Below are 27473 nucleotides of genomic sequence, written 5' to 3'. Positions count from 1 at the left end.
CACACTGGGGTGTGAAGGCCTCCTTTGCAATATCACAATATAAACAAAAAAAATATGGCCACACTAAGAAGAAAAATATACTTTAAACAATAAACCATTCTGGACAATTAGAGATACAAATCAAGACAATAAGATATTTATGCGTGGTCTGCTGTTTACTGGGGTATTTATGGTCCTGAGGTTTTGTTTCCAGCACCGATCATTAAAATCTGGCCCTGTTGCACCCCCACAGCAGACTTGGTGAACATGGGGTTAAGTTTTCCTCCTCTGCCGAGCGTTTATCCCTCATAATGGGATGTGCCACCGAGTCGCTCCGCCGCTCTAAGCTACAGCAGGTCAACATATTCAGCGCAAGAGGCGGCGCAACAACATGGGCTGAGCCTATTTGCGGGGAGAAACGAGCTGAAGTCGGTGCCTCTCAGTGGTCGTGATTTCACCGATGAGGAGCTGAGACACCGGACATGGTGACACGTGGATCCCCGTGGGCGAGAGGACCCACCGGCCACCAGCAGCAGCAGCAACAGCAGCACTGGATGGATTAACCGGTCGTCGCATGGGTGTGTGCGCGTCTTTCCACTCCCGGACCCGGCGATGCGCTTATTAAAGGAAACTGGGTTCGCAGACATCCGGAAAACGCATCCATGCGCCACGGCCGCTCCGCATCCAGATATGCTGCTGACAACACAAAGCCTGGCTTCAAGGAGCTGCCACAAGAACCCGCACATGCACGTCGGCATGGGTGCGTCAACACGGTTGTTTCGCGACGTTTTGCGGACGAGGCGAGTTTTGCAATGAGAGAATCGGGATTTATCAAGTGAGACTTTTATTGATACATAATCCGACAATATGGCTGATCAGAGCAACATCCAGTCCGCCGCCTCCAAGAGCATCAGGCCCTTTAAATCCAGCGAAGAGTACCTGTACGCCATGAAGGAGGACCTGGCCGAGTGGCTCAACACCCTGTACGATCTGGACATCACTGCGGACACCTTCATGGACGGCCTGGAGACCGGCTGCGCGCTCTGCCGGCACGCCAACAACGTCAACCGCGCAGCGCACGACTTCCAGCTGGAGAGCCCGGAGGTTGCACAGTCCATGAAGCTGCCGTCCAAAGATGTTGTCTTCCAGTCGCGCAACGTCGTCCCCGGCTCGTTCCTGGCGCGGGATAACGTGTCCAACTTCATCAGCTGGTGCAGGCAGGAGCTGTGGATCAAGGACGTCCTCATGTTCGAGACCAACGACCTGGTGGAGAGGTGCAACGAGAAGAACTTCATCCTGTGCCTCCTCGAAGTGGCGAGACGCGGCTCCAAGTTCGGCATGCTGGCCCCCATGTTGATCCAGCTGGAGGAGGAGATCGAGGAGGAGATCCGGGACCAGGAGAGCCTGAGGATCGATGCCGGGGAGCCGGTGGAGCAGAGTCCGCCCAGCAGGTGCTTCAGTCGGAAGGAGAGCCAGAGCCAGAGCCAGAGCCAGAGCCAGAGCCAGAGCCAGAGCTTGGAGGATGAAGAGGAGCCTGATCCAGAGCCCTTCGTCTGGCAGCAGAAGAGAGTTTTATGTGACATGAGGAATTTGGATGAGTTGGTGAGTTGAGGAGATAAAAGAAAATACGCACAAGCTGCTGTGTATTAGTGCCCTGATCTGACTCTATAGGAATCCAAAATGTGTCATAAGTGCATTATGATTTATTAGATTAGTGTAATGATCTCACTGCTCATAGGAGGGGATTTGCTGGGACGCTTCCCGCAGCTTCCTACATGATTCCTCCTTCTCCTGGCCTTGCTTAAATGTAAATATCATGAGGTGTGTTTTGTCTGGTGCTAAAAACTATGAAGCAGCTGATAGACGACTCGCTTTTCCCACAGCCAAACACAGCAGAGTGTCAAAAGTGAAGCACGGTTTCTGAAAGTATCACATCAGTGCTATACAGAATTCAGGCGCCTTATAGATTGCCTGTGGCCTGGGCGTGTGCATGCATATGTGCATAACTTAGTTTAACCCGTGCTGTTACATTCCTGCTCACCTGTAGGTCACCTGAAGGGTCACACATTCTTACCTTCACCCACAGCAGAGCTCTGAAAAGTCACAGGTCAGCTCAGAGACGTGTCTTCTGCATTCTTGTGGAAATGTAGGAGTCATTCGATGGTTATCTTCAGCCTCTTTCATTTTTTCTGTCCATCAAGAACAATCAGTGCAATATCCTGAAGATTCCACATTCAGAACCAATTGCATGTCCCATTTCTCATATTGGTTCTCATACATTCCTTCCATCAACTCTTGTCATTTGTCCAGTTGAACTGGCTGACCTTTGCCCCGGCCTGCCAGCATGTAAGATCTTGTTAGAGCAGAGCTCAGTGGAACACATGCTTGTTGGGTTTTGCACGATGGTGGAAGTTAATATTTTCATGCTGATGAGAAGGACAATGTCCTTCTTTGACACCAAAGATGCGATGGAGGAGGGCCGACAGTCACACTCCTGCCTGATGAGCAGCGGAGCAGAGCCGTTCTGGTGTGACCTCCACAGACAGAAATAGAGAGCATGTGGAGGAGGATGTGCTCTGTTCAGTCTGCACACACTCTCTCATATGACTGAGAGCTGAGGATAATACAAGCCAGCTGAATTTTGGGACTACACCGGCACAGAAAAGCTACAGGTGCTTATTTCTGTCTTTCCTTATCTGTCAGATCTCTGTGCGCTGTGTCATCTGTCGGACAGCGACAGATTTCAGGAGCTTTTGACCGATTTAGGAAGTGGCATCATGTGTCTGGTGAATTTCCATCCTCGTGTAAAATTGATTGCATGCTGCAGAACAGCCAGCTTCATGAACATGAGGCAATTCAACCAAGAAACCACACTGGTACTTAGACATGAAGCTGTAGCAGTACTACGTTATGATTTATTGCTCTCGTTATTAATAATTGGGGCACCACCCTAGATCTCTAGGGAAAAAATTAATATTAATAAAAAAATTAATATTCATAAAAATTTTGATCAATCTCATATCAAAAAGTCTTGAATCCTCGGTTAAATTGACCACATTCTACACAAAGCAACACAAGACTGTAATTTGGTCTATAATGAGGTATTTATTAACTATTCTATGAAAATAATGACAAGTGAACTATGTACAATGTAGATATGGTGTGTGTGTGTGCGTGCAGGACTACATGTGTGCGTGGAATGTGGGAGTGTGTGTGTGGTGTGAGAGAGAAGGAAATATGGTGAGGATTAGCCAGAGCTAACCTGACGAGGTAACCGGTAATTTGGATTAAGAATTCTAATGATTTGTAAAAGAATAAATTGATTAAACTAATTAATTGACCAAGCTGTTAGTACATCACCCATAGAATGGAATCAGAGCAAACTCAGCTGGAGTTATTGAAGTGAACCGTCATGGGGCTGGGACGTGCGAGGCCTTCAGATTATGCACACGGTCTGGACCTGCGGGTTCGGAGCGGTGCGTCGTCGTCGTTGTTGTGGCCACGCCTAGATGTCCTGCCGCAGGTTGATCGGTTCTATGCAAAGACCTGGTCCAACAGGTCTCCGTAGTTCTCAGCTGAGTGTTTAAAAATGATGGTTCTCAGGCTTTAGCCAAGAAAATGGGTGTTGATGAAAAACGGTCAAAATTAAGAAAAATAAATGCTGGTTCTGAATCTGTTCTTCAGATTAAAACGAATAACGTTGGTTTAAAATTGAGCAAAATGCCTCCTTAAGTTACAAAAATATTAAAAGATAAATAGTTAACAAACTTAGATGGTGAGGGAATTTCAAAGATAGAAAAAACGCGCTTTAGGTAAGAAAATAATGAGAGAGACTTTGGTTGGCCTCTCAGGAAGAGAGGGGTAAGAAGTAAGAGTGGTAAGAGAGTAAGAGCGTGAGATGTGGGCTACGGCTGACTTTATCTGTGGGTCCAGCTAAGGGGAGGACCTGGGCGGAGAGAGAGAACTTTTAGGCGCGAGTCTGGTGGAATTTGGAATCTCTTTGTTCTCACAGAGTAGAGAAGAAAGAGGAATCCAGAATGGATTAAAATATGATATTAAACGCGCAAAACATGATCTGTCTATCCCACCATATTCAGTTGTGTGAAAGTGAAATGTGTAGATTAATACATATGTTCATATGATGTGAATCATTTCATTCATAACTATATGTTTATGTTTATGACATTAAAAATATGTATCACAGTGAAAATATAACAACAAGTCAGAGATTTGGTAACAGGTAAATACAATGGTCATTATTCAACCTAAATGGAGAGGAAATTCAGAGATTAATAAGGGAATTCATTCCAAAATCATAGTATCCTGGGGAAGAAATGATTAACATCACAAATTAATAAATCGACTTCTATCAGACATGCAAATATGATCTTCAAATATGACATAGATGAAACACTGTGAGTAACTGTGGTAAATCTGGAAAAACCAAATGCATATAGAAATATTAATTTGGCAAGTGTTTTTGTTTAAGTTCAGTTCCAGTCTCTTTGTTTCAGTCAAAGAGAGAGAGAGGGTGACTCCAGCCTTCTGCCATAAAGTTTTACGACTTGTTATCTGATCTGTGGAATGCAGAGACATCTCCGGCTGAGGGTCTCCTAAAGCTGAAAAGGGATTTTAGCATGAAAGTTCATTAAACAAACATCCATAGCATATAATTGAAAGTCATTGTCTTTTAAAAAGAAGAAGTTATTCCAGGGGTTTAAATGTTCACAGGAGCTCCATCCTTCTGTGAATGAAAACCTACAGAAATACAAATGTCTCAATCCTCCTATAGAGATGGGTGTTGGTCAGTGTTGGAGAGAGGGAGAGCTTATCTGAGTTTTGATCAGCTCAGGAATTCCAGGGCCTTTGCAGTCTTGCTACATATTCCCCCACTTTGGAGCGATGTTCGTTGTATCAGACGAACTTCGGTCCAACATCAAGGTCATCCGTGGTGTCAGGATCAAACTCAGATGCTGCTCTGATTCAGGGCTGATGTTTATTAGTATCAGGAACAGGAATCCTAAGGGTTAGTTGGTTAGCTTCTGAAACAGCTTTATTACTGACTAGTAAGGTAAAGTAAAAGAATCAAGATTCTAATAAAGAGTAGATAAGTCCTATGGGCTTAGAGAATAAAAATAAAACAAAGTAAGGTAAATTAAAACAAACCTAAAGCTATATATGCCACTTCTGAAAAATGTAAATCCTTACAGAAGTGTTAGATCATGGTTAAATTGTCATTTAACCGTATGAGAGGTGTAATTGTCAGTAGTAATGAATCCAAGGTGTTCTGTTAGAGTGAGAAGGTAGATGTATGATTTACCTAAAGCTGGTGTCTTGAAACGTGTCAGACAGAAGTATATTTATCTACCGGGTGAGCAGACAACCTGGAAAACAGAGAGTTATGAATTCACAGTACTAGCAGTGATAAGAGACGCGAATCTTATGTTAACGAGAATCAAAACAGAGGCTACGGTCAGTTGTGCACTTGATATGATGGGTTTAACCCCCACTTGTACCTACGGAGTTTAACGAGGGTGCTAATAAAGATATTAAAGGTGAACTTGACTGAAGACAAGACACCTGTGGTTGAGAGGACCTCAAGTGATTTTTTTTTCTGAGTCTGAAAGGAAGGAAAACAGCTCTGTTTATGTTAGTTTTAGTAAACTGTCTTGGTTTGTTGTGATTATATTTTTTTTAATTTGGTAATTTCCTGACAATTTGATTGTATGGTTGTTTATTTGTTAAAGTTAGGCTTATGATTGTAAAGTTATTTATTTCCTTTTATCTCTGCTAATTCTACAGTTGAATTTGTAAACTTAGTAATTTATTTCTTTGCCTGTTAATTTTACAATTGGATTTGTAAATTAAGTTATTTATTTTTTCTCTGTTAATTCTACAATTGGCTTGTAAAATTAAGTCATTTAATTTGTTCTATTCTACACCTGTTGTTTTTCTGTAGGACGTTTAGTTTTTCCTAATTATCTATTTAGTTCTGGTATGAGATCTGACTGATTTATTGCTTCCCATGCAGTCTTTATGAAGTTTTGGTGCGATTTTTATGTATTCATTTAAAGTGGACGGGTTTTTGTCCCTATCGATTTTGTTTTGATAGATTACAGGACAGGTTTTGTCCTTAATCCTGTAGTTGTCAGACCATTGAGGGAGGAGCTTTCGATCGAGCTTACCCCCACTTGGTTTAGTGTTCTCAGGTGGTTGGGCAGAGAGGTAGGACCATGTTTTGTCCCCCACTTGGTGGTTATTTTGCGTGAGGTTTTGGTCACTTACGTCAGTCGTATAGTGGGAAGCTGTGTGAGCTGTATCAACACAGGCTTCCTCTGGCTGGAAGAGCAGGTGCAGTAGTAGAATCCTTTGTCTACCTGTCATTATTTTAAGGAGTGGAACTTTGGTCACTTCATGTGGAGTTCCTGTGATGGCTATCAGAAGTAGGAGTAGTCTGGTTTTAAACTTTCTGTGGTTGGCTTTTCCTATCTGACCTGAGGTCTGGTGAACGGTGTTCAGGCTGGGATTTGCCCATGGTGATTCATGGCCGTGTGTCAACGTCACCCCCTGTGGTTTTGGGTCACCACGAACGAAGGTGAAGAGAGAGGGCCAAAAGCATGAAAAAGTAGGCCGATGAACACCAGGAAAATGGCGAGGACAGTAGAGAGGAGCCAAAAGTGAGAAGCCGAGGAGAAGTGCAGAGAGCGCAGAGTGTAGGTATTAGCACTCACAAGATCAGGAACCGGGCCCTCTGTGTCAGAGCAAAGCGAAGGCAGGGTCATAAGGTCAGAGTCAGCTGCCAGGGAGACCAACACAGGAGAGTGAGTGGCCTGTGGGGCAGCAGAGGGAGGGCGAGTGAGCTCACTGGCTGACAGGGTGGGCGGGTGGGCACAAAATCCTGGGCTGGGCTGACATGTGGAGGCACCTGTCCAAGGAGTGTCCACAGGAATGTTCTGGATGGAAAAAGGAAGACCAGGGTCCAGTGGAAGCTGGAGGTTATGCAGTGCGGCCCTGCTGGTGCACTTGATACCTGCAGTTTCAGTGACATATTCAGACTGGGGACAGAGGTGGGTTGCAGGAGTGGATTCAGCCACTGTGCAAAGGAAGATGTCATATGGGCTCTGTGGAGTCCGTCGGGCGTCGCCTGTCATGCCTGTGTGCTCTAGGCTGTAACTCTGTGTCACAGTGTCATCAGGAGCTGCGATTGGCAGAGGCTGGCGGACCTGTGCGTAGATTACAGAGCATTTAAAGTCAATTATGGGTTCAAAGCGGTTGAGAAGGTCTTTCCCCATAAGGAAAGGAGTGTTGTCCAGAGATGACACATACACTGGATGGATCAGTGTCATATGTCCTATCTGAAGCATCAATTCAGCCCTAGTGGACAACGTGACCGTCGTCTGTGCATATGGCTGGATGTTTAAGTCACAGAACTGACAATCAGACTTTCTACCTGTCCTGTGCAGTCTGTGTTGTAGTTCCTGGAAAAGAGGGAGTGACATTATTGTGATGTCGGCTCCAGTGTCCAGAAGTGCGTCCTGATGCAGGACACCTTCAATGTGTATCGGTAGGTGAAATTTTCGGCCTGTACCTCCTTTTTCAGTGAGGTGGCTCAGGAATGTCATAGGACCAGTGAATGCATTGTTCTCAAAAATTTCATCATCAGAGTCTGGTTGGACTTCTGAGAGCGCACTGAGGGGTTCTCGGTCATCACCCCCCTGTTGGGAATCTAGCGTGTCAGTCTCAGGGTCTGAGTCAAAGTCAGGTTCATCAGCTTCCCAGTTTGACATATTTTCTGTGTCATCTGGTTGGCTGGCAGGGTTGTCATATTCATGGTTGGAGTATTCAGTCATGCATTGTTGTAGGTCTGAGTGCATTGCATTTTCATGAGGTCCCAAGTAGAATTCTTCTCCAGCCGTGGTTGAGGGACTGAAGGAATCCGTGGAGGAAGACACAGACGTTACAGAGTCACGCTCTGACTTCTCTCGTGTTTTCCGGACCTCTTGGAGCAGCTGTTTAAGGTTCTTTACGTCTTCTTGGGAAATGTGAGGGATGTCAGACTCACCAGTTCCACTGACGTGGTTCTGTCTGGGTCTGCCTTTCTCATCATTCCTATGCGAGTAGTTGTCATGGAAGGCACCACGACTGTGATGTCTGTCCCAACGGTTCGACCGTCCCCTTCGTGGGTGACCTGGGGGCCGAGTTTGGTTAGGAACGGGTTTCATGTGGTCCTGGCGTCCGCCAGTCCAAGGTGGTTTGACAGGTTTGTGGGCCTGCCTAGGTTCCTGAGGTGAGGACTGTGTCGGTGTTGAGCCAGGTCGCTTAGCTTGTGGTGGATGAGTAATCCGACCATGTGAATTGTTGCCTGACGTTCCTTCAAGCTCCATCAGTGAGGGAGGGCTGTCAAGACGCAGAATGGTGTTATGTTTTGCTGATCTGGACTGACTCTGTCTCTGTTTAAAGAAGCCTTTTGCAGCCAGCTCGCGTAGCTGTCGGCTGTCTAAGGAGCGTGGGCAAGCCGACACTCCAAGGTGGTAGCTAGTAGTAGGATGCAGGTGTTCGACAAAGAGAGATTTGAATTGCAAATCTTCCTCCATTCCCGGTTTGTTTTGGGATCCAAAGTAGGCTAGACGTAGCCTGTGGTAATATTGATGGGGATTCTCTGATCGTCCCTGTTTGACACGAAGGGCAGGTATCAGGCCAGTGTCTGGCATGAGGTCGCGATATTCCTCTTTCAGGGCCTGACACAGCTTTTCAAAATCAGTTCTGACATTGAGAGGTTGGCGGTCGATAAAGCTGCTGACATCACGACTGGATGTCATCTTTACCAGACAAATCTTGTCATCTGCTGAGGCGAGTGGACGCCTCTTCAAAAAGAAGTTGATGTCAGACAAGTAGGTTAGGATGTCATAGTTGGAGTCATTAAAATTTGGTTCAAAACGCTTTATGTGTCTAGCGATGCTGTCTAAATCACGGACTGTGGAACCCTGGGGTAATGGGTTTCTCTGAGCTGCTGGAGGAGATGGGGTGTATCTCCCCGGTTCTGTGAGCTCAGCTTCAAGTTCAGCTAGCTCTTTTGGTTCGATCTTTTGAATTTCTAGTGGTTCTGCAGCTCTGACTTCAGCGTCATGCAACTGTCGTTCGAGGTTTGCCACATAGCTGCTGTTGTCTTTGATTTGAGATTTTAAGTCATTGTTTTCAAACACAGCTTTCTTTAGAAGGTGTTTGGTTTCTGTATAGTCCTTCTTGGACTGTTCCAGCTCTGTCTCTACAGTTTGAAGCTGGGTTTTTTGGTTGGAAATTGCTTCTTGCAATCGGTCATTTTCTGTCTTTAATTGATGTATTTCTTGGTTTGATTCAGCATTTTTGCTTTGAAGTTGAGTGATCTGGGCTTCCGATTCAGCAACACGTGTCTGGGCTTCTACCCTAGCTTGGTGTTCTTGCTCTATCTGGGTTTGAGTAGTTTGGTTCTGCTTTTTTAATAGTTCATTTTCCTGATTGCGGGCTTTTAGAGTTTTTGTTGTTCTCTCTAAGAGTTGAAAAGTGTTTTGAAGTTGTGCTGACATCACAGCAGCCATTTTCCCTAAGATTTTTGACAAAAATTGTTTTTGTTTGTGTGTTTTTGAGATCGCTTCCGTCAGGAGCTCTGTCATTTTGGTTTCAAGGGTAGAAGGACCAACATTTTGGATTTTTCCTACATATCCAGGTAACATGTCTTCAGTCAAGCCACTTAAAGCGTCATCTAAGCTCATCAGGGGGTCACTGAGGTCAGACGCATCTGGGGCCATGTCTTTTAATGAGAGCAAATGGACAAATGTTACAAACAAATTTACAACGAAACAATTTTAGCACAAGTTGGGCTGGAAAAGTTCTGTTTTTGGAATCGGAACAACCATAACAACAAGTGAGATTATTCAAATGCAGTTAGATGTTCTCAAAAAGAAGAGTTTAAATAATTTGGTCAACAGCCTGGATTTATTTACATTTGTTTTTGTAAGATTAATTGTTTCAGTGTTCAAGTTTAGAAGCTCAATTACCATAGGTAAAGAAGAACTAATTCAGCATTGGTTAGTTAAAGGCATTCAGTTGTGGAAAACCATTTAACTATGAAAAAGTTTCAAAATAAACATTAAATTGCAAGCTTGATTATGCCCATTAAATGTTTACCTAAAATGTGCTCAACTGATTAGTTGATGCAAAAACAACTCACTTAACTTGTGTTTAAGTGATGAGTCAGAATCTGTGAAAATTGCTTAGGTTCAGAATCTGAACTGAAAATCAAAAAGTGAATTAAAATTCAATAGTGGGTTGAAATCAATTGAATAAGTGCATGAAATGTTTAATAATAGCTCTTAACTACAATAGTTCAGTTTTACATTCAAAAATAAGTCATGCTTTTCGATTAAAATGCGTTTCAATGGCTTACATGTATTAGAAATTGCAGTTTTTCTGCTTTAAGTGTAACACTTCGAAACAGCCACAAGATGGTGCCACTGGGCTTGTTCTTAATTTGGTGGTTGAAGACCGGGCTAATGCTAGTTAGCTCGCTGCTAATGCTAGTTAGCTCGGCGGCTAATTGTGCCTTATTTAATAAAATTAGGTCGCTGTGGATCTTAGCAAACAGCAAACGAAGGTTATATTTAACCAAGCAATGAATGTGTGTTGGGCACACAAATGCTAAATTACCTCAAGCTGCCGAAGCAGAGTTAGCAAGTTCGGTTAGCTACTCCGAACGCTAACTGGGAGGCTTTTGAACAAACTATGCGTTCCGGACGTTTCATCGGTAAGGCATAGCACTGTTCATGAATTTCAGGCCTTATTTTTAATTGTTTTAGTCGACAAATAAACGGTATCAAGATGGATAAAAACTTTCGAAACAACAACTCAAAGAGCTCAGGCTAGTTTAGTTAGCAACACAGGGACTGACTGCAGCTTCAGCTGACGTCACGGATCAACAGCGCTCACGGCAAAACAGATTAATAAAACACAAGTGCGTCCACTAATGTTATCAATCCGACGTGATATAAAAACAAAACAGCGTTTCAAGCAGTAAATTACTTACACAATTTGATTAAAGGAAGACATATGCTCACACAGCAGATAAAGAACCAGTGTATGTGAATGAATGGCAGAGGAGGCTTCAGTGTTTCTTTGTGCAAAAAAGGTTTTTAATCGGCCTCACACGGGGCACCAATATATGTAGCAGTACTACGTTATGATTTATTGCTCTCGTTATTAATAATTGGGGCACCACCCTAGATCTCTAGGGAAAAAATTAATATTAATAAAAAAATTAATATTCATAAAAATTTTGATCAATCTCATATCAAAAAGTCTTGAATCCTCGGTTAAATTGACCACATTCTACACAAAGCAACACAAGACTGTAATTTGGTCTATAATGAGGTATTTATTAACTATTCTATGAAAATAATGACAAGTGAACTATGTACAATGTAGATATGGTGTGTGTGTGTGCGTGCAGGACTACATGTGTGCGTGGAATGTGGGAGTGTGTGTGTGGTGTGAGAGAGAAGGAAATATGGTGAGGATTAGCCAGAGCTAACCTGACGAGGTAACCGGTAATTTGGATTAAGAATTCTAATGATTTGTAAAAGAATAAATTGATTAAACTAATTAATTGACCAAGCTGTTAGTACATCACCCATAGAATGGAATCAGAGCAAACTCAGCTGGAGTTATTGAAGTGAACCGTCATGGGGCTGGGACGTGCGAGGCCTTCAGATTATGCACACGGTCTGGACCTGCGGGTTCGGAGCGGTGCGTCGTCGTCGTTGTTGTGGCCACGCCTAGATGTCCTGCCGCAGGTTGATCGGTTCTATGCAAAGACCTGGTCCAACAGGTCTCCGTAGTTCTCAGCTGAGTGTTTAAAAATGATGGTTCTCAGGCTTTAGCCAAGAAAATGGGTGTTGATGAAAAACGGTCAAAATTAAGAAAAATAAATGCTGGTTCTGAATCTGTTCTTCAGATTAAAACGAATAACGTTGGTTTAAAATTGAGCAAAATGCCTCCTTAAGTTACAAAAATATTAAAAGATAAATAGTTAACAAACTTAGATGGTGAGGGAATTTCAAAGATAGAAAAAACGCGCTTTAGGTAAGAAAATAATGAGAGAGACTTTGGTTGGCCTCTCAGGAAGAGAGGGGTAAGAAGTAAGAGTGGTAAGAGAGTAAGAGCGTGAGATGTGGGCTACGGCTGACTTTATCTGTGGGTCCAGCTAAGGGGAGGACCTGGGCGGAGAGAGAGAACTTTTAGGCGCGAGTCTGGTGGAATTTGGAATCTCTTTGTTCTCACAGAGTAGAGAAGAAAGAGGAATCCAGAATGGATTAAAATATGATATTAAACGCGCAAAACATGATCTGTCTATCCCACCATATTCAGTTGTGTGAAAGTGAAATGTGTAGATTAATACATATGTTCATATGATGTGAATCATTTCATTCATAACTATATGTTTATGTTTATGACATTAAAAATATGTATCACAGTGAAAATATAACAACAAGTCAGAGATTTGGTAACAGGTAAATACAATGGTCATTATTCAACCTAAATGGAGAGGAAATTCAGAGATTAATAAGGGAATTCATTCCAAAATCATAGTATCCTGGGGAAGAAATGATTAACATCACAAATTAATAAATCGACTTCTATCAGACATGCAAATATGATCTTCAAATATGACATAGATGAAACACTGTGAGTAACTGTGGTAAATCTGGAAAAACCAAATGCATATAGAAATATTAATTTGGCAAGTGTTTTTGTTTAAGTTCAGTTCCAGTCTCTTTGTTTCAGTCAAAGAGAGAGAGAGGGTGACTCCAGCCTTCTGCCATAAAGTTTTACGACTTGTTATCTGATCTGTGGAATGCAGAGACATCTCCGGCTGAGGGTCTCCTAAAGCTGAAAAGGGATTTTAGCATGAAAGTTCATTAAACAAACATCCATAGCATATAATTGAAAGTCATTGTCTTTTAAAAAGAAGAAGTTATTCCAGGGGTTTAAATGTTCACAGGAGCTCCATCCTTCTGTGAATGAAAACCTACAGAAATACAAATGTCTCAATCCTCCTATAGAGATGGGTGTTGGTCAGTGTTGGAGAGAGGGAGAGCTTATCTGAGTTTTGATCAGCTCAGGAATTCCAGGGCCTTTGCAGTCTTGCTACAAAGCCACAATATTAAAATAGTACGCTATTGTCTGGGGTGCTTTACAGAGTTCCCTGAGATGCACCAACACATCCTGTCTAATGACTTCAGCTCTTTGTGGTCCATTTCTCATGTTGAGGTTTAATCTTCTCTTCCGCTGAATGCCTCCTAATTTCCTGAACCACAGCACAGTGTATTTACCAGGAAATAATTGAAATGAAACCCACATTTAAATACAGTAATAAATATCTGCTGCTCAGTTGTAGCTGCAAGGTTTTATTCCTCTCCGTCCTCCGTAACATTCGTCCAACAGAACACGTTTGTATTTTTGTTCAAAGCAGATGCTTAACAAGGCATCAACAGTAGATTCACGATGGTTTAATTTTGTGTCCGCTTTTTAAAAAAATGCATTATCATCCTCTCCATTACCCGCGTTCTTATTCATATCCAGTAACATTATTGATGAAATGTCATCAATTAATTACCGGCCCATTCACTCCAGAGATGTGCACAGCAGCCTCACATCCCTGTGCAAACGTAAATGCTACATTCAGCTTTTGTTTAGTTGTCATATTTTCTGTCCAGATATCTCAATGTGGGGCAACAGATGATAACATCTACCTAGAATTACTTCGAATTTAGCTCGACCGATACTGGATTTTTTGGTTTAAAGCCGATACAGATTTTTAGGATAATGCTATTTTGGCCATTATTCTTTATAAATATATGGCATTTGATTTATATTTGGAAATTCTGTGGAGACACCATTTTTACTCCGTACCACCGTCTGCTTAGCACTGCTACATGTACTGCAGGCAGTGCTGAAAGTACAATAAAGAAAGGAGTTGGAGCTTTTCTCATGACGCTTTTCCTGAATTACTTCAAGGATCTTTTCCTTCAATATGTTCTGTAAAAAAAAAAAAAATCTAGGTTTTGGACAACATATAGCTATATGTATATATCTACGATAAGCAGATAAATCAGTTGAGCTCTAAAGGAATTTCATTAGTGTATGTGCCATCAAGATGTCCTAAACAAATTGAATTTCAGGCCAAAATGTGAGCTGTTCAGTACATATGAAGGTATTTAATGCTACTATTTAGAATAAGGCACCTCTTAATGAGATTGTAAAATATGTCAGAATCACAATAACAGCAATTTTAAATCCTTCTTTATTTTTTTTAAAGTTCTTTCTTGAGTAATTCATAGCATTTGTATTTAAGGCAGCTATATGTTCATCTATAGGTTGTTTGGTGGTTGGTCAGTCACGGTAATCTTCTTGTTGAGACAATACAAGTGTGGAGATAATAGGATTACATGTCATTATTCTAAGGAGTGTTGTACCGACAGACAGCAATGGCTCAAAATACAACCGCCTCTTTGGACACCCATCTCCTCAATATTCACTGTGCGTCATGAAATATTACTAATTATGATTTGTCCCTGAACACTCGGCTTGTGCAACAGCAAAGTGACTCATTGACTCTTAGTGCAGACAGTTGGTGTGTCACATCAACTACCTGCTGGATACAATAGCTATAAGCTCCTGGCTCTCCTGGTCACACCCTCATATAAACACAACATCCATCCTCTGATCTGCAGCTATGTATATTCTTACTCATCTCACAGTGGGATAGATTTCCACCGTAAAGTTGAGGAAGTGGCAGGAGACTCATTTCCTTCATCATGGTTTGACTCAGTGTTTTCCCAAGTGCATGAGATGTGCAAACAGAAGCCTGATCACATCGCTCTTTATGGCCACAGAAAGTTTATCCTTTGCATTAGGGGATTTTCTCACATATCGACACTAGAGAGGGATTATGGCCATGATCTGTATCTTTTTATTGCCATATGCAGCTCTGAGCCTCAGGCAATATGCTTGTCTACCTACACAAATGACCTTTTATGTGTGGTTTCTAGGTCATTAGTCGCTGTGCTTTATTCAAATAACACATGTTGTCGCTGTGGAAAACTGATCTATATTTAATAATTAAAATAACACTTAGTGACCCCGTATTGTGCACTTTAATTGTTCACACATTTACTGCATGCGTAGGCCTCTATTCAGTACAGTGTCCACGCTTGTAAACAACAGACCGGAGGAGCTTCACAGTCATTGTTGACTTCCTTCAATTACCATCTTCCCTTCTTTCTCATTGAAACTGGTTCACGTCTCTTCTCACCCCAGGCTTCAACATTCAGCCCTTGTTGGGTTCATGTATGTGAGCCCTCACTCCCATCCCCCACCTCCGTCTCCACTGGAGATGATAAGGCAAAGAGTGGAGCCGTATGTCTTGTTGGTGGCATGGAACAGAGGAAATGAATAGACTGCCACTGTTAGCGACGAGGCAATCAAAGGCCGACATCTCAATCTATAGATGGAAACACCAGCCGATTGAAGGGGAGGTGGGGGAGGTGTAGAGACAAAATGTGTGCATTCTGCCTGTATGGACGCTCTGCTCCATTAGCCTTATGGTCCAATTCATGCATTCAGGAAGTAGAAAGGGGAGCAGACAACACACAGTGTGCCTTGAGTGACGTTACTGTACACTCTGATAAACCTGACTGGGGTGGATGTTACTCTGAGAGGCAGCGCTACAGTAGAGAGAGTGAAACGGAAAAGTAGGTCATCATGCTTTGCAATGGGTCACACTCGTACGCTTTGCTGGGAGAGCATGGCAGCCTTCAGTGTTTCTCCCTCTTGTGTCACATGCACTCGTGCTTTCCTGGTCTTTAAAGGTTATTTTGCCCAGTAACCGTTTCTCACTCGTCCTCACTGGGATCCATGCGGCGGTGAGGAAACAGCTGACTCCTCACTTTGCATGCCGCCCTCTTTACCTCTTTATTGCAGCGTTTGATGCCATCAGCTGATCGTTTTGCATAAGTATCGTTTTAATTGGGTTTCTATCTGAGTGGCCTTCTGTCTGTCTGACTGTGAGAATAATTGTTCACTGGCTATTTCCTGCATTTGCCTGCAGCTTCCTCAAGCTGGTCTCAGGTGGAGGCCGAGCATCAATCCCTCTAACCTTGAGTGTGACAAGGAGAGGGCTGAGTTGTTGTTGAATTGCATGAGAACAAACCGGCAAATGAGTTAGACGATGACCGGATATTTAACTTCCTGCACCAAGTGATTACATTGCTGTTTGACTGAAGCAGATGAATAATGGATTTATTCAGCATATAGCCCTTCATGTCCATCAGATTCCCATATTGCTGCAGCCTCTGATGGGCTGTTTGTCATGAGGCCAGGAGACAGGCATCGATTTACTGAGGATGATTTCCCTCAAGCAGGTGATGCTGTCTAACCAGGAGCACGTATGATTACATTTTTCACTCTGGCCAAAAACAGCTAAGAGTAGAAAATAAGATAAAAGCATTATATTCTTCAGATAACAGTTAAAGGAATAGTTAGACATTTTGAAAATACATTTCTTTATACTTAGTAGGGAAACTTGTATTTCAAACCATCTATCAGCACCTTTAAAGCTTACTCATAGCTGTGGTAGGCCGTATATATTTGGCACCATTGGGCAAACATTTCATACTAGCCTTTCAACATTTTGTAATTCAAGTGGTCTGAGAAGAAACTAGACTTCTGCAGCTCTTCTTGACTCCGGCTTTCGAAAATCTAGGCCTTGATGGAAGACTTAAGCTTTTCACACAGATTAGGTGAGATCGTATAAATAGAAATAAATTCCAGTGTGAGGGGAGGACAATGTGGATAAATGGACATTTAAGACATTTAATCAGGAGAATAGGCTTTGATTTAATGAAAAGCTTTTGGTTTGACTCCTTTTTTTCAAGTTTGAAGTGTGTCTTTGTCTGTGGTCATCTGGTGGAACAAAATTATGACAGAAAGCAGAGAAGTGCAGGAAGAACACTGTATTTCCAAATTCTGTTTGCTTTTTAATTTGGTTTATGCCCTTTTTAGATTTCTGCCCCATACAGCTTTAACACACTGCATTGGGCTTGTTAAAAAAGAAAAGCCACATAAAGGCTCAGAATCCCTTTGAAAACTGCACATTGTTGCCTTTACACTTTGGTTTTTGTACCAGTTAACAAACTAAATACAGCATGTTTATTAGTAGACTTTAGAAGTGCTGGTAGGCAGATTTGGTTCCTTTTATTTGAGCCAGTCTTGCTGCTAATCCTTTTCAGTTTTAATGCCACATCTAAGCTAAATAGCTGCTGACTGTATTGTTGCATTATTTTTAACCCACTCGTCTAACTCTGCATCATACGGAGAGTAATTATATTTCCCAAGACACTAAAATATGGCTTCATGTTTTTGTAGTATGTGTTTATTGCCAAAATACACTCAGCAAATTACTCCAACCCTTATAAAGGGCATGTTAATTTGAATCTGAAGGAAACTTTCTACTTGAAGGGAGCTTATCAGCTACCAGGCCCCCAATATTTAGGCTGCAACTAATGATTTTCTTCATTGTGGATTAATCTGTAGATTATTTTCTTGATTTATTAATGAAATGTTTGGTCTAAAAATGTCAAAAAATGATGACAAATGTCCATCAGTGCTTTTCAAACTCACAAATGACATCCTCTAATGTCCTGTTTTGGCCATAACCCAAAGAGATTTAGTTTACTGTCATAGAAAAGTGAAGAAAATATAAAATATTCAATTATAACAAGCTAGAACCAAATCATTTACACTTTTTCCACCTAAAAATTACTCAGACTGATTCATTATAGTTGGTGATTAATTAGATAGCTGGCAACTAGTTTATCAAGCAGTTCTCCATCAAGATTATGGAAAGATAAATAATATTTAATTGAAAATTGATTAATAAGTACACAAGCAAATCTATAAAGGTGTATATAAAATAGGTAAATGAGTAAAATGTAGGTAAGTAAATAGCTGAAGAGTAGGGAGGATTCTGTGCAGCTGATTAGGAAATAAGCTATTATTAAAGCCTGTAAGTTTATATTATTTCCAAATACTAAATGATAACAACAGTAGCAAGGATGGATGTAATGCCAGTGTAGCTGGCTGGATAGAATGTGTTTTAAAGGTTTTAGAGAGGTATTGATAAGCTTTATAGATTTTCCGTTTTTAACCTCCCCACACAACAACGTAACAGAAACCACAGTCAGCATAACACAATATGCTTCAACAGCACAGCAGCCTCCGAAATGATTCTAAATTTATATCTTCTGTTTTTCCTCCCTGGGGCTTCAAAGGACACACCTGTCCCTCAGGTGTTGATCCCACTCTTGTTTTTCCATCTTCTTTCTGCTGGTTAGGCCTGTTAGACCAGAGCACTAACTGTCTCTAAATGCTTGTACTTCCATGCTGTCTTCAGTTCATTCCCTCAGGCTGCACATTCAACATAATTAGAAAACATAATTATCCTTCATTTAGTTGCTCGTCACCTCCCTACACCCCCGTGTTGTTTTTAAAGACAGAATTGGTGCAGCGGCGGCTGTCCTGTGTTTATGAAATGTGACACAGTTGTTCACAGAGGAGTCGTTTATACAGGCTGTCAGAGTAGAGGTTTAATAGGAGCATAGAGTCTGATATGTGACTGTTTTCAGTGTGTCTTCATGAGCTCCAGGAATGCTTCCTTATGGGTGGTGGAGCAATAACCCCCTCAAGTTCCAAACAGGCGCCCCCTGTAGCATAGTTTCCTTGTCTCTGTGCTTATCTGATGGTGAGGCTGGTTTATCTCCAGAAGTTTCCAGTCTTTAGGGTGTACAGATAAAAGAAAAGCTAACAGAAGAGTCTTGTTCTGTCATTTTTTTCTATACAATTGACCTCAAATACAGTGTTTGCACCAGTGCCATATCATCTTTTATAGACTCTCTCTGCCCTGCAATTGCGTCATTCAAGTTAAACCATGGAAAGAGCTTGTATAAATTCCTGTGAACTGAGTGGTGAGTTTTAATGTTCAGTTTTTTATTGTTGGAGTTTAGCAATAAGTGTCCTGAAGCCAGTCACAGCAGGCAGCACACCTTTGTTTTGATCAAGAACAAGCTGTGTGGTCGGGCAGACAAATATTCAATTGGATATTTGAATTTCATTCAAAAACCTGAGCCATAAAACCAGGAAACAAAAGCTAGAACCAATGAATTCAAATCAAACAACAGTAGATGCACTTAGTAGAACAATACTGGCAAACCTCCTGCATTCCTTTGTTCTGATACCACGTTGTTCAGCTATGATCTGCAGTCTTAGTGTAGCATGTTAGCTTGCATTTCCGATCAGTCAAGAATATAATAAATAAAGCCTAAACATCTTTATCTCTTCCCCTCCCATTTCCTCTGCTCATCCCCAGGGTTTGCTCTCAGCCATGAATGGTCCTTCAGATGTTTGCAGGTCAGGAAGGAAAAGAATCAAGAGGTTGTTAAATCATACTGAGCAGATATGACGTGATCTGAGCAATGGGATCTTTAAAGGAATATCTTCTGTATAAGTTCTTCATGTTAAACTAGACGTTGACAAATGCAGCTGCTCCTCCAGTATAGTTTCTCATAAATGAAACAATTTCTGTTCCTGCAAAAACATCTCTACATTCCTATCTTGAGATAGTGAAGATTCCCAGTATAGGGGCGTGCTGTGGATTGTTCAGTCGCTCGTCGTTTTTCTCTCTTTTCCTTCTCAAACATCTGCAGCTCTTGCTGAAATTGTCTCTTGTGTGACCAGCGTGCATCTATAATTCATCCCTCAGTTTTTTCGCAGCGTTCCAGCTCCACTTCCGCATGTTTCCTGCGTGACCTTGTGTCTCTCCTCCCCTTCGATCTCCCTCTGCAGTGTGTTGTGTTTTCAGTCCAGCAGTCGTTGTTGACACAGTGAAGACGTGGGAAGTGCACACATTTCACGTCAAGGGTTCCACAGAGCAAATACTTCAGCTGTCAGAGCTGCTATTGATTAGGTGATTATTGAAACACCTCATGGTTCTTAGTCTGTATCCTGCTCAGTGTTTCATATGAGACTGCACACCTTTCCTCCAGAGGAAAGCTTATGACCTCAGCTGAACAGCTCTGCCTTTACTATAGCAAGAATGAAAAAAAGAAGGGAAACTGTACAGTCAAAAGGGAAGGGTAAGGCTATGTGTGTGTCTGTTACCATAGCAGTCTTTCCATTAACTCACTGGCTGGGGTTTTTCCAAACAGGGCTCGTCCACCTACTGACTGAATGAGAGACAGAGCGACAGGACAGAGAAAAGGAGAAGGAGCTAGCAGAAAACAAACAAAAAAGGACAAATATAGGTCTGGTCAGCAAGTGCACAAGACAAGTACAAAGGCTGATACACAACAAAGCAAATGAAAGAGAAAAGGAAGCAAAGAAGGCTCAAGAGAAGCAGGTGAGAGGGAGAACAGAGGGGCAGGTGAGATGCTGAGGCTTAGCTCTGATTCTAACCTCTTTAATTAGCATGGGATAGAAGAAGGGTGCTATTTCAAGAAAATAACAAGGTGCCACCGTAATCTTCTGAATACTCCATAATAAAGGTGCTGTAGGCCAAGAACACACACAAGTAAGCTACATCCCAGGAGCTCAGCGTTCAGCATGAAAGGTGCAGTACACAGCTGAAGGGTGAAAGCTCACAGCCTGGCATTTACCTCCAGCATGTCATTTGATCGCTTTAATATCAATAAAATACACCCGTGCCCTTTATGAAGGCATGTTGTAAAGCAGTTATCTCTGCTCCCCTCCTGTGCTTCTTTCCTCAGTCCACTTTTCTGCCTTGACTTTCTCCTGGTCGACAAGTGTGCACACGCCTTTGTCTGAGAGAGAGACGCCAAGAACAACATCAAAGTTGTCCAATCCGGTGAGGGCACACAGGCCTATGCAACACAGGCCCATCTCACTCCACCCTGCAGTTGTGTCTGCCTCTAGTTGCCTAATAAGCACCCCCAACCACAGCAAGGGCAACCAGCTCTCTCAGTTGAAAACCCAGCTGGCAGCACAGGCCTGCTGACATCATCGCCTCCAGTCTGATTTCTGAGCTCTTTCTCCCGTTCAGTTTATGATGTCACGAGCACAAACGCTGTCTTGTAAAATCTCAGAGAGCTCCAGGGCTGGAGAGTAGTCATTAGAACGTTCAGATATGTGTTTTTGTGACTTTTTGCGGTGAGCTAAATGACCAAAATGTTCTGAGGAGATGAGGTGAGGCGGGGCTTTTTAATGTGGTACGACAGCAGGCGGGGCACTTCATCACCCAGTAGGTATTTGGAGAGAAAACTTGGCAGGAAGGTGACGCACAAACGCACTCTGACACCCCCGTATGCAAAAGCAGCCAAGACTGCTCATTTCTCACCACATTAAAACAGAGCCATTGTGTTGCTGACACACAGGTCCAGCAGCGCTTTGTTCAGATATGTGACTAAACATGACCTGACATAATGTGGGGGCACTGCTCGGGAAAACAGGAAGGGATCACTGTCAGGTTCCTCTCTGAAGTGTGCATCATGTTCACGTGTTACAATGATTTTTTATTTTCTGTTCTCCACAGGTCCGTGAGATTCTGGGCCGCTGTTCCTGTCCAGCTCAGTTTCCTATGATAAAGGTGTCTGAGGGGAAATACAAAGTGGGAGACTCCAGCGCTCTGATCTTCATCCGGGTAGGTCTTCACCACCGTGATGCCAAATATCTGTCGGTGTATTGTTCACTTTTATTGCTGCTCATAAATGCTCGATGCAGGAAACACATCTCTCCAGTCCTATCAAATTACACCCCATTCATTACAGAACTCAATTTGGATTACTTAAAAATCTCTGTGTTCTGGTTCCACTTTACATCCCAAAACTTTTAACTCTTTATTCTGCACAAACCCCTCAGATCAGACAGTCAACTTCTGTTAAAAGACCACAGTCCAAACTTAAAACTAACACTTTTTCAGTTTTAGCCCCAACAACCTTCCCTATACTGTCACAAACCCTAAATTTGTGCCTCAGCTTTTAACACTCACCTAAAGACAGGCATTTGCATTATATTTTATAGTCTTTTTGATGTTTTACTTTTGCTCTGCTTTTGTAAGGCGCCTTGTAACTACATTATTTGAACAGTGTTCTAGAAATAAAGCTTATTATGTTTATTATTATTTTAAAGGTGCAGTTACACAGACCAAACTGCATTATTTTGTCACTGAAAATCTACAATTTTGCATCTTTGCAGCTCTGACTGTCAAACACAGCACCTCTAAATATGAGAATAGCATGACTTCATTTTGTTTGTTTTTTTCATCCTCACATTAAATAGATTCATGACTTTTAAATGTGATTCTACATTCAGATTACATTTTTACAGTATTACTAACACACACTTGTCTTCTGATGACAGCTTGGTTCAAATTTAAAATGTTCCATAATTGTTCATGCACACAGTCTAGTGTCAAAATTCACTTTTCCAACTTCAAGTAACAGACATAAAGCGAAAATGAAGCCCAAAGTTTCAATGAAGCTGAATCATTCTGAATGCTTCAGGTCAGTTTTTACACATGTTCAACTCACATATCCGCTTGGCACAAAGCACAGAAGTCGTGCAGTAATTGCATGGAGCCATACGGTGCTGGCATATGGCACGTTGGCATATGTTGTTTCAAGAAGACCAAGGTTAGGCAGCAACAAATAAACTCCTGAGCTGCTGGGCAGAATCAAACCTCAGTGAAACGTACAGTACAGTAAGTAACAGTGTTGTGATTTCTCCGTCTATAGCCAGTGTTTACAAACTGCCTCCATCTGGCCCACACCCAGGACTCTACTCTTTCCATCTCGACGCAAATAGAGCTTTAGGTCATTTCCTGACTTTTCCTTATCTTGGCTGCAGCCTTTTTCTGCTGGACTGCGTGTCTCATTTTCAGTTTGAGAGCTGCAACCGTAGCCTCTGGCCTCAGAGGACGGTGCAGGAAGGCTTCCTGATGCCACAGATCGATTTCGTCTCACTTACCTAAAATGTACCACAACCACATTAATGGACCCTTTGGATGGTTTTCCAAGTTGCCTGCATTCACATTTTACTGTCGGTCAGTCTGACTGCCAGTAATGTTGCCATTTTTTTTCACATTTAGTGGCACCACTCGGTAGACGCTTTGTGATGAAATGTTTGACACACCCATCCCTGTCAAGAAATAGCTTTGTCCATATAATAGGCGCAGCAAAGTCACCGATCCTGTCATGTGTACTGGATTTACAGCTACAGTAAGAGCCTGTGTGAAAATCATTGCTCTGTGGACAGTGGTTGAATCTTAAATTTCTAAAATAGCAGAACCCTCCCCAGTTATTAGTATTGTCTCTGCGCTCTCTCTTTGACCTAGAAAAAAAAGCACTCACAGTTTAAAATATAGCACTGAGTTGGCACAACGCAGTCCTCTCGGTCTCTTCACAAAATGAAGCAAAGCATAAAGAATTCATCAATGTGTGGTCTCATTCACCACCACCATGCACCAGTGTGTGTGTATGAATTCAAGGTGGATTAACATTTTCTAAATTTATGGCTAATCTGACAAATTGATGAAGCAGTTTCCTATCTTTTAATAAAGAGTAACGCAATAAAACGCTGAACCAGAATTATGACATAGGCCAACTTTATATGAGAGAATCAACATTTTTTCTCAAGAGGAGGTGATTACTATTAGTAGAGACAATATGTAATCCCTATATTAGATCAATTAGACCACCACAACGATTCATTGGCATTCTGGGTTTCAGAAAACTGCTTCATCACACTGAAATGGAGACATGTTGTTGTCCTCCGCATGCTTTCATTACCCACTGAGGACAGTACAACCATTTTTTATGAGTATTTGTTTGTAGAATAACAAAAAAAAGCTTCACTGCTCTTCAGAAAAAAAAAATCCCCCTCCCCCCTTTAGGAAAAATGACGCTATACAATACTCCCTCTTTGCTGCCGTCCACTCCTCCCTGTGTATTTTCCATACAGTCCCTAAGATGGAGAGTGATGTGTCTGATCTGTGTAACATGTGCAGCAGCCATTTCAATGTAACAGACACATTTAAATATGGCGGTGGACTTTGTGTGCGCGTGTTAATGTGTGTGCATGAGCGTGTCTGGGAGCCTTTCGCTTGTCAGATTGGCTCTCTTCATGCTGTTTCCGCCCTCTCCTGATTCCTCACTGGGGATTGTACATATGCCCAAGCAGCTACAAGTGCACCCAACACGCTTCCCTTATTCTTCTGATGGGAGGAAACCGGCAGCCGCCTTGAAAGCCAAAAAAAGCCCCTATTCAGCTGCCAAAGCTGTTACAAGGATCTCAGGCTGAATCACGGGGGATGAAGTCGTGAAAGCAAATGGGCAAACGGACCTCATGAACACGAGGGGTGGGGAGTTAATAAGGCATCTTTGTCTGAGAGGGAGGCTGCTACCCAGTGGGAGGAGATGCCTTCAGTCGTGGGGCACAACAGCTGAAATGAAGCATGAGCTTAATTTTTTTAACTCAGCAGCAAGATTTAGGAAGAAATTGGTTCAACACGCCCCCGCAATGATGACTGGAAGTCTCTCTGTTCACGGTTGCTATAGAAACAGGGATTGGGTCTCTGTACTGGTGAAGATGCCCCTGCAGTTGTTGGGAAATCTGGCAGCTGAGCCACAGCTCCAAAGTGGAACATGGTCCCTAAACATCCATTCAGCCTCAGCGGAGTCATGGGCAGAGCTGTGGCATCATGTTTAAAATATGACATGCATGTTGTGTATGGAAGCAAGTGATTTAGAATACAGGAAAAGACATTTCTTCAGTGTTTATACTGTAATTTTGATCACTCAGTTTCTAATTTTGCCTCAAGTTCAGGTTGTTTTAGCTTTATAATGTAACATACATCTGTTTTGTCCATTTCTCACGATGTCTCTAAAAACAGCTTGCTTTGTAATTTGGCAGCTCATATCAGAAAATAGGGATTATCCTTACCACATGGTGTTATACTGTTATTAGATAACCACAGTGAATTAAATGAGCTAACATTCTAGAAATTATTGCTCCGCGATAAGCATTTTAAGGTCTTTAATAATTCTCTTTATAGTCATGAAATTATCACAGTGCGATTAAATATTTATTTGGATTCCTTGGAGCTGGTACCAAACCTGACATCTATTACACTAGCACAGATAAAAACTATAAAAACTGCCTGAAATACAAGTGTTAAGATGTGTCTTTATCTGTCACTGGCACCACCTGGATCGCAGTATGAGCAGAAACATGAAATAAAGGATCGCAGAGAAAGTCAAAGGAGGAATTTTAGTCTGCTCTTCTGCTGTTTGAACTTTGTGTCTTTTTCAAATCTCTCTTCGCCAGACCTTGTGATCTTATTATTGTTGAAGTTCATATTGCAATGATCCTAAAAATCTGATATGTTATGAACCTTGTGTAACCCTGCTCCTCACTGCTGGCTCATGATGGGGATGCTGCATCACACAAACTGTAAACCTGTTACTGACATAAGGCCAAAGCAGTGGAGAGTAAGCAGTTTATACTCGCAGGTCTGACAGAGATAAGCAGATCAGCTGTTTTGATGGATTTGATGTAGTAGTCGAGCAGAGACTTGTCGTGGATTGGCAGGGATTGTACTGGAGAGAAGGTGGGGTCAGACTTTGGAGCACATGCCCCGTCTGTGGCCTCTCTCTGACCACGATCAGGGACCTGGAGATGAGATGCTGCGACACGTGTCATTTGGTGGAAATAAATACTGTGCCAGCCCACACAGCTTTACCATTATGGCTTCGCTTTGCGTGCCCTCAAAGACACGGGTACAACCTTTGAAACATGTGGCTGGCAGACCGTTGTTACACAACCTAAGGCAGGAGGAGGCATCCACAGGGCTGTCGCATCAAGCCCAGTGTGCTGCCTCAGTGAAGGCAATTTCTGCCTGGAGGGCGTGAGGCTCTTTGGTCTGATCTTGTGGATGTGTATGCCTCAAAGAACAGAGGAGAGTAGGAAGTGACATGTCCACCCACCCCTCCTCTGCTATGGCTATCCCGGCCTCCGTCTTCGCTCTGCTCCTCTCCCCGATAACTGGATTCCCAGCTGAGGAGCTGAGCGGACAGCAGGGGTGAGCTGTTACCATGCTAATTCACCCCCTCCGCTCCCCTCTGAAAACATGGGGAAGCCAGCTGAGAGGCATGAGAGAAGGAGAGGGGTACTAAAAAAGAGTGTCTTTCACAGCACTTTGCCTCTTTATTATGCTACCGTACTCAGTGAGTTGGCATAGCAATGAACGGCCCTCATAATGGCAGCAGCTGGGGGTGATGTGGGAGAAAGAGGAGTTGTCAGAGGGAGGGAGGGAGAGGCAGGGGCACATACAGGGGTGCATCTAGATGTTACGTAACACTGAGGGCCAGCCAGCCTTCAGCAAGCTGCCTCGTTTGTCACATTTGCATTTCTATGGACTTGTGTGTGTGATAGTGCAGTATATCAAAAAGGTTTAAGCCATTTTATTTGTGTATGAGTTTGCATGCTACTTTTTCTTCGTCTATTGAAGCCTTGTTTTCTCTTTTCCCCCTCAGGTCCTTCGGACTCATGTGATGGTGCGTGTCGGAGGGGGCTGGGACACATTAGAGCACTATTTGGACAAGCATGACCCATGTCGCTGTGCTGCTTTCGGTGAGGTCACTTCCTATTCAGCCCCTCACAAAACAACTTTGTTGTCATGGCTCAGCGTTGCATAATTCATAATACATGTAAGACTATAAACAACACAAATCACATCAGATGTACTGTGTTCTGACTAGGAGCAAACACCGTGAAGGTCAGGTTGGATAATAGTATTCATCATTCAGTCCTTGCAGATTTATAGTTAGACAGTTCTACATTTTGTTATTGCATATATCAGATTTTTGCTGTGTGACTAATTTGACATTGTTACATCACTCAGTCTGTGTCATACTGAACTTAGACTAGTGTGTACACCCTGCCAAGAAATGTTGATGTGGAAAATGATGCAAGATTGTAATGGAAAATGTCACACACATGATTTTATAGTTTCCCTCCCACTGCCTGATCCTGCAGCACATCTGTATAGCAACTCATGTCAACACAACACTTTGTTGCTTAAAAACTAGACACCTGTCCGAACCATTCAGTGTTTACACTCACTTTGATTAGCACTACAGAGCCCAAAGCGATGTTGGTTGAGACTGTCCATCCGCTGCTGCTGTAGAGGAGACGACTGTCTGGACAGCTGACATTAGCTGAAATCATAATTGGTGTTATATTTGGAACCACAAAGGGCCACACTAAAGATCAGACAGTATTGAATGGGTAGAGGAACAGGGCATTTGTGCTCTATAAATGTTCAACCAAAATGACAGGATCATTCAGGGATCAAGTAAGAATCTCTTGGAAGCAGAGGCAGTATTTTATCCACT

At 42.5% G+C, this 27473-nt stretch overlaps 1 protein-coding gene across 1 annotated transcript in view; it reads left to right on the top strand.

The window, feature by feature from the left end:
- Positions 1 to 262: 262 nt before the first annotated feature.
- Positions 263 to 27473, top strand: part of gas2l1 (growth arrest-specific 2 like 1) — a 34286-nt gene continuing 7075 nt past the window's right edge. Inside the window, exons 1-3 of the mRNA XM_022198971.2 lie at positions 263 to 1581; positions 21614 to 21721; positions 26613 to 26709. Of these exons, the coding sequence (XP_022054663.2) occupies positions 847 to 1581; positions 21614 to 21721; positions 26613 to 26709 (940 nt within the window). The 5' untranslated portion in view covers positions 263 to 846. The remainder of the gene's footprint in view (positions 1582 to 21613; positions 21722 to 26612; positions 26710 to 27473) is intronic.

This window comes from Acanthochromis polyacanthus, chromosome 7, assembly GCF_021347895.1.
Source record: "Acanthochromis polyacanthus isolate Apoly-LR-REF ecotype Palm Island chromosome 7, KAUST_Apoly_ChrSc, whole genome shotgun sequence".
NCBI lineage: Eukaryota > Metazoa > Chordata > Actinopteri > Pomacentridae > Acanthochromis > Acanthochromis polyacanthus.
Note: the sequence above shows the minus strand (reverse complement) of the source record. Positions and strands in the feature narration are given on the sequence as shown.